The following is a 10,456-nucleotide window of genomic DNA, read 5'->3' on the forward strand; positions in this document are numbered from 1 at the left end:
TCATCAAGTACGACGTTCCAGAGGATTGGGCCACATGCTGACCCCTGTATACATCCTTTAGTCATAACCTTTGAAACCCTGGAGCCAGCATAATCTAGTGTGACTGTTCTGCCCTGAGTGTATTGGTGAATAAGCCTGTAAATATTACTGGGGCAGTCAATCTGTCTAAGTCTATGGAACAGTGCAGGCCACCAGGCGTTATCAAAGGCAGATTTAATGTCAAGTGAGATAGCTATTGTCATTTGTTTATTGGCCTTATCCTGTTGAAAGGTTCTAATAGCATCACTGATAGCAGCCGTAGTATTAGTCTGTGGACGAAAACCGTACTGCCTGTCGTTAAGCTTCCCGACTCTGTCTGCAGCGTGCGTTACCCTACCAATAAAGAGCTTTTCCAGGAGCTTACCAAAAACAGGCAACAGGCCGATGGGTCTGTATGAGTTAAGTTCAGTGTGGTCAGTTTTATTGGGTTTGGGAATGATTTTAACGTATGCCTCCTTCCACCTCCGAGGAAAGTGCTGAAGAACAAGGCAACGGTTCAAGATATCTGTGATTAGCCTGGGGTAAGACAAAGAGAACTCCAAACATATGTCTGCTGTGAGACCATCGAGTCCTGGTGCGCGCTTTGGATTCATATTTTTGAGAATCTCCAAAACTTCCTCTGAAGTGAAAAGGGAGTCGTCAAAGGTTTCAGGGAGGTCATTAAAGTGGGCTCTCAAGTCATGATGTCTGGATTCCGAGTCTGGGATGTCATCGGGGTAAAAGTGATTGAGTAATGCCCTAGCAGTGTCCTGAGTATTAGTAGTATATGCGCCGTCGATTTTAAGAGTGGCGGGAGGGCGTCGTGGTGCACTATCTTTGAGTAGACGGTTTGTTAACGACCAAACATTCTCCTTCGTCTGCAATTGACAGAAGTCTTTAAACCCTGATGTTGAAGCACTCTTGAGATCTTCGGCATATGTAGCTTTAAGAGATCGAAGCGCAGTGGCCAAGGTGTCAGTTGGTTCGCCGCGTTTTTTAGCTAGATGCAGCTGACGATGTGCGTGAATCACCTCTTTCTTACGGTTCTCTAACAATTCAGACCACCATAGCGGTGTGCATTTATGACCAGGAGATTTGATGGGCATAGATTCCTCGCAGGCTACGTGTATTGTGTCTGTGATTGTGTCGATGAAATTTTCCAGTTTTTGGTTGTCGAGTGTGTTTATGTCTACATCAAGTATGTTATTATTTGTGAATTGAGTGTGAAGGGAACTTTTAAAGACCGCCCATTGTGCTTTGTTGCTTTTGTATCGGTAGGTGGATGTGTTTGTAAAACGTTGTGTTTGTGTGTGGGAGTGAGTATATGTATATGTGAGGTCAACCGCATTGTACTTCGAAGAAGGGCATGCATCGATGTTAACTTGCCATTCCGTTATATGATGGTGTATAGCAGCTGATGCAAACGTTAAATCTATGATGGAGGAGCGCTCACGGCCATGCGTAACCGTTTCGAAGGTGGGCGTGTCGCCAACATTGCATACAAATAGATCTGCAGCATGAGCCATGTCAACTACGTCGCATCCGCGTCGATTTGAGGTAGGGCTCCCCCATAGAGCATGCCATCCATTAAAGTCCCCGCCAAGAATGCAATGAGTGTCGGAAGTATGTATAAGGAAATTGTCTATAAGTTTGAGTGAGTCGTGGGTGTCATTATCAGGTTCTATATACGTAGATGCGAGATGAATGTGTTTGTGTCCCGTCTGCACCCGAACTACACACAGGTTAGGAGAAGAAAACTGTGATAGGCCGATGCAGGGTACAGTGGGTTTGGTGATGATGCAAGCTTTTACTCGTCCTTTGCTGGGGAATTGATAAATATTTAGACCTTGTGAGGCTTTGACTTCGTTGCGGGCCCCTGTGTATGGCTCGGATATGAATGCTATTGTGTGTTTACTAGAAATGAAGTATGTTATAAATTCGTTGAAGCTGTGATGTGATCTGTCAGTGTTGCACTGTATAATATGCAGTTTATTGTGTAGATCCATAATCGATTGTGTCATTTACTTTATCTCTGATGTTGCGTAAAATAGGACAGACGAGTGAGGTAGCCAAGTGCACAACGTTAAGTTTATTTGGAAATTTAGAATTGTGAGTCGAACAGTTAAAGCATTTAGGGGGCACATGTTTGTCTTCCTTGGTAGGACAATCAGCTGCAATGTGTGTGGTATCTGCGCAGTGAGCGCAGCGCGTTTGCTCCGACCTGCAGTGCTTATTTACGTGTCCAAACTGCAGACACTTGTGGCATTGTAAAAATGGAGAGAACTCTTCCACGTGGACTCTTTGGTGGTCCACGCGAATTCTGCCCAGAGGCATCGCAGCTCGGAACAGCTGCGGACTAACCACGAAAACGGCGTTGTATAATTTGCTGTTTCGATTGTTGCGTTTAAATTTAAGGGACATTTCGTCTTTAGTACACTTCTCTAATTCAACATTTTGTTCTAGGATGACCTCCACTAAATCCTCCACAGGCAAGTCCTCAGAAATGCCCTTGAGGATAATCATTGGCTTGAGTTTTTTGACCGGTTCCGCCGTGACTTGAGCCGACGATGAGTTGCGTAATCGCCTTAAGGCATCGTCGCAGTCTTGAGGCGAGTCAAATTCGACTCGAAGTTTATTTTTTGAAAGTGGGGTCACTTTAGAAGGCGCGTATTTGGCCTCCCGGAAACTTATGCTCTTCCTAAAGGCTTCAACTGCTTCTTGCCGCGTGCCTACAGGATTCTTAGTCGATATTACTAAAGCCGGTTTCGTTGAAGGGGGTACTGGCTGTGAGTGTGGCTGCATCGCAGTATTGTTGTCTCTGCACTGGAGTTGTACGTTCTTGCGTTTCGCCATTTGCGCATACGATAGCGTAGTAGTGTACGAGGGGGAGAGAACAGTAGCGTTTGCTGAAGCGAGATCACCGCGCAACTTTCTGACCTCTTTAATACATGTATTCAGTTCCTTCCTAAGGTCGTCACTTGGAGATATACAAGTAGTAGCAGTTAAGCTGCCTATGGGATTGGGGGGTGGACAAGTTGAGTTAAGAGACTGCGAAGGGCCAGGGGGTGTCAAAGATGTCGTTGTATTGTCTGACACCAATTGTTCATATTTTGCAATGGCCTTACGCGTTTCGTCGATCGCGAGGATAACAAGTCTTTTGTTGGAGGCGGTGACACTGCGTCCCTCCTGAATAGCTTTAGTGGAGATGGATGATAATAAGTTTACCACCCTAACTAAAGAGCCCAAGTCTTTGACTTCGGCAGCTGTCGCTGGAAGGTCAGGGGGCAGATAAGAGGGGGGTACGCGTTGATTACGTCGCGGTGCGCCCTGTGAAGAAGTCAGTTGGACCCCCGTCTCACATATCGGGGCTACAGAAGAGGTGCTGGTTTCGTTTACAAGCAGTTCTGTATTTGTCACCAGTACAGTAGCTGGGGGTGGGGTGGGGGGTAGATTTGTATTGCCATCAGACGACGACATTATGACCTAAAAGACTACACACATAGAATAAAGAAATAAAAATATTATGAAAAAGGGTTCTCTTTAAGGTATTGCTCATGCCCTACACCCTCATATAAGAGAAAAGGGCGTGGTGGAAGGTCCCGGAAATCGAGTTTTTGACGAATATCTCGGGAACCGCTGGAGCGATTGCCGAGTTTGGGGGCGCGTTAGACGCAGGCCGGCGAGCGCCACAGTTCAACACCAAGATCAAAACGATCGGACTTCGGTGGGATGAAATATCTCAAAAAAGACCGACTCTTCGATCTGGGTTAGCCGTCAAAACGCTCGCAAACCGCGCAAAGACCAAAGAACGACCGCGCAAACGGCGCGGCGTAGCTACTGGAGACGAAATCGGTGCAATGGTTAGGTTAGGTTAGGTTAGGTTAGGTTAGGTTAGGTTAGGTTAGGTTAGGTTAGGTTAGGTTAGGTTAGGTTTTTTTTTTTTTTTTTAACGTTGGTCAGAAAAATGCATTTACGCATCCCGTCCTGAAATAAGACAGGATTACTGTCTTATTTCAGGGCGGGTATGTGGGACTCGCCAGCCGTGAAGCGACTGGAATACCCACTAAAAAAAACCAACGGAGTGGGTGGTGTTATTGCAACACCTCAGTGCTAATGGGATACTCCGAGATGTTGCAAAATGTGTCAGATGGGTGAATGAAATAAGTGTGGAGAATTACGTTATAAGTATAAGTGGAATGGATGACTGATAAACTGTATTAATAATAATATAATTATATGTGCTAAATAAAAATAAGATATAATTAATAGAATATTACGGTAGGATGATTATGTTATAATAAATAGAGTATAATATATATATTATTATATGAATAAATATATATATTTACATTTATACATATACATATACTCACACATACATATATATATATATATATACCCATATATACATATACAAATACACACATATACGTATATAATAGAACTATAAATAAAATAAGGCTAAAAGATAATTATCTACATATTAGTTGATTATAGAATCATTTAAATGAACACATGACACGGTAAGATACATTGTAAAAATTATTAAAATTTTAAATGGTAATATAATTAAAATTATTCATTAATTAAAATGTACAAATGAACACATGAACACATGAACAAAAATGGTCTTTACAATGAAATCAGCATATGTACACTAGTGAAATAATTGATAAGAACGTGAGTGGAAAAGGTATTTACAAATGAATTATTATACAAAAATTACAATGCTATAGATTGAAGTTAAATTAGTGATTAAGTCTGGTTACACACTAGTTATACACAGTCGGGTAGGTAATAGTAACAGCAATGGTTAAGCTATGGTTAAGGAAGGACAGAGTGAAGCCTTTTATTGTTTTTTTTTTTTTTTTTTTTTTTTTTCCCTTTTCTTTTTTTTTTTTTTCTTTTTTTTTTTCCATTTTGTTTTTTTTTTTTTTTTTTTATTTTTTTTCATTAATTTAGTTATGTATTTTTTTTTTTTTTTTATTGAACTACTTCAACGCCCAACCCTTCTTTCCGTAGTGATTTATTAATTAAGTTACTTAGATATGCAAACATTAAAATGCCAACAGGGCGTAAAACACACGGTTCAAAAAAAAAAAAAAAAAAAAAAAAAAACCAACATATCAACATATTTACAATAGTGATTGATAGATAAGAGCAGAGAGAATAAGTGAGAAAGTTGTAAGTACAACCTATGCAATTATATTATATTTGGTTATAAATAGAGACGCAAAATTAATAATAGAGCTAATATAATTGACACAAGTGAATTTCGTTACGCATATACAGAGTTACAGAAAGCGTTTGACATAAGCATAAATGGAATATAACGCGACTATCCATAATCGATTTTGTCGCGCAGACGGTTGGTCAATTGGTTTATAAGTGGACATGAGTTGGAGGTGGCACTGTGGTTTGTTTTAATGGGATTTGCGGGATTTTTACGTTTTTGTTGTTTGGAGCAATTAAAACAGCAAATTTTGTTTTCGTCTGTGTTGTTAGGGCAGTTGCGATAGTTGTGATCAGTGGATGAGCAGTGTGACCAGATGAGTGTGTCGGACGTACATCTTTTTTGCGTGTGGCCAAATTGTAGGCATTTGAAGCATTGGAGAAGGGGAACGTATTCCTCGACGTGGACCCTCTGGTGGTCCACGTTGAGTCTGCCGGAAGAGACGATGGTGCGCCAGAGCATGGGTGTCGTAATGAAGACTGCATTGTAAAGTTTGCTGTTTCTATTGTTTCTTTTGAATTTAAATTGAAAGTCCTCATCATTAGTTATCAAATTTCTTATAGAGTCATTTTGGTGTAAGATGATATCCGTAAGGGATTCAGGAGTAGTGGATTTGGAGACGCCCTTAAGCAATAGCATAGGTCTAAGTTTTTTAGTGGGCTTAGCAGTGAGTCCGCAATTAGCTGATTCGATCTTTTGAAGGGTGATGTCCCGTTGCTCGCAGTTGTCGAATACTAAGCGCAGTTTCTTATTTGGGATTAACTTGACCTCGGCGGGTGAGAAATTGGTGTCTTTGAAAGTTACGCCCGATCTGAATGCTTTGAGGGTGTGCGAGGCAGTGGGAACGTCCCCGGCCGGAGCGACAATAATAGAGGGTCGATTGGCAGGTATGTTGGGATTGTCCGATGGTGTACGAGCGGCGGCAGCATATGACCGGTTAGTCGATTTGACGGATTGGGTTTCTAATCTGAAGGCGCTGCCTATCTCTTCTCTAATTGACTCCTTCAGGCCAGCGGCTAAGATGGTAGGAGAGGCCAACGGATGGGAGGCTAGCTCTCCGCGCAGCATGCGAATTTCCCCTACGCACTCACTTAGTTCCTTCCTTAGTGTATCATCATTACTATTATGGCTGACAGGGTCGCTGACCTCCGACAGGGCGGCCAGAGTTGAAGGTGTAGTTGTGACCGTACGCAAGTATTGATCAATTGATCGTTGGGTCTCGGCAGCAGCCGCGGTAATGAGTCTCTTATTTGAAGCGGTGACGCTTTTACCTTCATTAATCGCCTTGATGGTGGTAGTTGATAGTATTCTAATCACCTTGGCGAGGGAATCGAGGTCCTTGACCTCAGCGGCAGTTGCAGGTAGCTCAATGTAAGCCGACGGAGGAGGTCGCTTGGCGTTAGCTCCTTTCAGAGTAGACTGAGAGATGAGGGAGGGATTACCTGTTACATTGTCCTCTCCAGGCGAGCTGGATACTCCCACCTCGGTGTCCATTGTGCACGACTGTTGTATTCACTGCAATCCAATTATGCACAGCCACTAATCACTGTCACTGAGTGTACACGGAATCAAGAGGTCATGATGACCAATGTTTATCACATAAGGCACTACCCATTATTTTAAGCACAGAACACAAATCCCGAAATACCCCCCCCCACTGATCGGGCTAGGTCTCGCTTGCAGGTAAGCTCCGGTCCTCTAACGTTGGTCGGTCCTCTGCCCAGGCTGGCCCTTCCTCAGGCCCGGACCTCGTCGCGGGTTCGGTCCGGTCGTCTGACCGGTCCGCTCCGATCGTCTGGCCGGTCCGCTCCTGGTCCAGGTCTACTCCTCTTCACGGTCGATCCGGTCCAGGTCCGGTCCTCGGTCCGCGGTCCGGCGGTCTGGCCCGCTGCTCTTTGCGGTCCACGGTCCCCTAGGTCGGTCCGGTCCGCTGCTGCTGCTCCGGTCCCCGGTCCGCACCTCTTCGTGGTCTTTACCGGTCCGGTCCGGTCTCCAGTCCCGGTCCTCAGACCCCTGTCACACCTCACGCCCAGGCTATACGCCCGGACGCGAGGGCATAGGGCCGTCAAGGCCGCCCGCCGAAGACGACCGCTCGCGTCGGCGGTCTGTGCGCGACTGAGGTGGCTGGGTAAGGCGAGCCGCCTACACAGGCGCCCGGCCCAACCACTGTTCCTGGTCCGGTCCGGTCCTCGGTCCGCTGTCAGCCCGGTCCGCTGTCCAGTCGTTGGTCCGATGTCCGGTCCACGGTCCCCTAGGTCGGTCCGGTCCGCTGCTGCTGCTCCGGTCCCCGGTCCGCACCTCTTCGTGGTCTTTACCGGTCCGGTCCGGTCTCCAGTCCCGGTCCTCAGACCCCTGTCACACCTCACGCCCAGGCTATACGCCCGGACGCGAGGGCATAGGGCCGTCAAGGCCGCCCGCCGAAGACGACCGCTCGCGTCGGCGGTCTGTGCGCGACTGAGGTGGCTGGGTAAGGCGAGCCGCCTACACAGGCCCCCGGCCCAACCACTGTTCCTGGTCCGGTCCGGTCCTCGGTCCGCTGTCAGCCCGGTCAGCTGTCCAGTCGTTGGTCCGATGTCCGGTCCACGGTCCCCTAGGTCGGTCCGGTCCGCTGCTGCTGCTCCGGTCCCCGGTCCGCACCTCTTCGTGGTCTTTACCGGTCCGGTCCGGTCTCCAGTCCCGGTCCTCAGACCCCTGTCACACCTCACGCCCAGGCTATACGCCCGGACGCGAGGACATAGGGGCCGTGAGGGCCACCCGCCGAAGACGACCGCTCGCGACGGCGATCTGCGCGTGACTGGTTAGGTTAGGTTAGGTTAGGTTAGGTTTTTTTTTTTTTTTTTTAATGTTCCACCATTGGAGGAGGAACCGCTGGATATCCTCCGATATGGTAGTCGGAGACCTTGTATATCTTTTGTATTATTATTGTGTTGTTTTGTGTGGTTGTGTTATGTTATGTGTTGCATAATTTTTTAAATCTATCTTGTATATCTTAGTTTGTTATAGTCTAACTTTTTCGAATCGAGGAATGAAACAATAGTTACCCTTATCATCGTTGGGTGTTATATTCCAATAATATAATGACAACATATGATCTCTTAGTTTCTATTGTTTTATACCGTGATTATTTTAATTTTGAATTTTGATATTATCTAAATATTTATTGTGTTATTTAATAACACAATTTAAATATCTAATTGGATTTTTGTCTATTTTATTAAATAACTCTAAAAACGTTGCATTCGATTGAAAAGTTTTGTTGCCAAATCCTTTCCAGCTCAGAATTTGTGATTTCTTAACCAATAATTTGTTCTTTTCTTTTGTTTTCAGGTACTCCTTGACTACTTTAGTTCTTCGGGTTTCGCGTCGACTGCGGCGTTTCTTCATGACGACGCTCTGTTTCAACGTGGCGAGCTCCGGATTCCACCACGGTAATTTACAATTTTTTACATTTTTCTTTTTTGGTATTGTATATTCACACAATGTTTTAATTATATTTGTATATTTTCCAATGTTTTTATCAAACTCTACTTTATCTCTAATTTTCCCTTTTTTAATTTTATAAATAATTCTTACAGCCATTTGTTTTAGTTTTTTGTGAAAATCCTTAAAATTCAATTTATTTGTACTATAAATTCTTGTAATCCAATGTTTAGTAGTGCCTTTGGTTTTACTTAGATAAATTTTGAATGTTACCATGTTGTGGTCGGAGGTCGTCTCATGCATCTTCCGGTCATCTATTAGTTTTGACATGTCCGAAGAAGTGGAGTTCCCATCTCCTCCCATTAATATCATAAGTCCGGTTTCCTTTACTATTTTTCTAGATTGACCTAGGTATGGCTTTAATGGTTTTTTGTGTTCTAGGCTATAAGAGTCATTAGCTTTCCAGACGCTCGTCTTAATGTACACCACTGTGATGTTGTACGTGGTGAGCATAGTAGTCTGCGTAACGACCAGGTCCTTGTTGAATACAGCTACGGCAGCTTTTATAGTGCCGTCTTCTCTATTGGCATTCTGATAGATTCGCATTACCGGGTGGTCTCTCTTCTTGCCTATTCCAACCATATACAGCTCCTGGATCAGTACGCATATGATATAATTCTTCTTGCTACTGGCCTCCATCAGTCGTTTCAGAGTGGCTAGCTGCGTTCTCTGGAGTTTCACTTGATAGACAATATAGGGGTTCCAGCGATTAGAATGCGATGAGTCCCTTATACTTGTAGTACCACCTGTTGTTTCTTTAGCAGTACGCTATACTAGCCCGCGCCAATATGTCCCACTTGCGTCTTACTGGGCATTCCATGCTGAACGCGTTGTGTGCAGTCTGGTCTATCTTAGCTATGACACAGTTGCAACACTTGGGAGCCACATTGGCAGGCCAGTCAGCGCACTCTGTTCTCGTGTGAGGTCCGCCGCAGTGACTGCACTTGATAGACGTTTCTTTGCAAAAACGTCTACCGTGACCGTAGGCAAGGCAAAGCGAACACTGCACAACAGGCGAAAAGTCAGTCACTTTAACTTTTTGCAAGTCGATATGTACGGCTGCTGCTTCTGTCATTCGCTTCCAGATCAGTGGGGATAGCGCTATAATGACGTGGCAAGTGTGAGGATTCCTCGTTTTACGCCTAAAGCGAACCTCTATGCGGTCGTCACCGGTCATACCGCTGAAGAGACCCCTATTTTGGTTTCTTAGGGCTTGTTTGATGTCCTCATCTGTGTTATAGCTGAGGACGTCCTTCAATATGATGAGAGGGTCCTTGTTTTTTATTTCTTCTATATTTAGTTTCTTTGATGCGTTTGCAAGCCTATCCTTGACCTTCTGTCTGTCCTCCTCTGTAGTGCACCCCAGTATAACTTTTCTATCTTTAGCTTTCCGCACTCTCTCCACTTTGACCCAGCCTTCTTTCGCGTTAATTGCTTGTCTAATTTCAGTTAATACTTCCTCCCCTGTTTCGGTTTCGTCGTTTGAGGAGACTACAATAGAATGCAGCGCTGGTTGTACGAGGCTTGGCCTAGTTTCGCCTGATACAACACCTGCGTATGAGGTCCCCTGTCTTTCCACCTGGTCACACAGTTGTTGTACTTGGTCTCTTAATGCCGTAAGTTCGCTCTTCGTTGAGACCACCACCTCTCTTTGTTGTTCCAGCTCTATCATAACCTCTCTGGTCATCTCCTTGGCAATGGTAGTCGGCGGAATACTCTGGGTTG

General features: G+C 44.8%; 1 protein-coding gene across 1 annotated transcript; it reads right to left on the reverse strand.

The window, feature by feature from the left end:
- Nucleotides 1–1,423: 1,423 nt before the first annotated feature.
- On the reverse strand, nt 1,424–3,552 carry LOC128199680 (uncharacterized). Its single transcript, XM_052890221.1, has one exon. It carries the CDS (start codon nt 3,493–3,495, stop codon nt 2,008–2,010), a length of 1,488 nt encoding a protein of 495 aa, XP_052746181.1. The 5' UTR covers nt 3,496–3,552; the 3' UTR covers nt 1,424–2,007.
- Nucleotides 3,553–10,456: the final 6,904 nt, after the last annotated feature.

Source organism: Bicyclus anynana, chromosome 27, assembly GCF_947172395.1.
Source record: "Bicyclus anynana chromosome 27, ilBicAnyn1.1, whole genome shotgun sequence".
NCBI classification, from domain to species: domain Eukaryota; kingdom Metazoa; phylum Arthropoda; class Insecta; order Lepidoptera; family Nymphalidae; genus Bicyclus; species Bicyclus anynana.

Excerpts from the sequence above, each read along its gene's own strand:
- LOC128199680 (XM_052890221.1), bottom strand. The coding sequence starts at position 3,495 with ATGTCGTCGTCTGATGGCAATACAAATCTACCCCCCACCCCACCCCCA.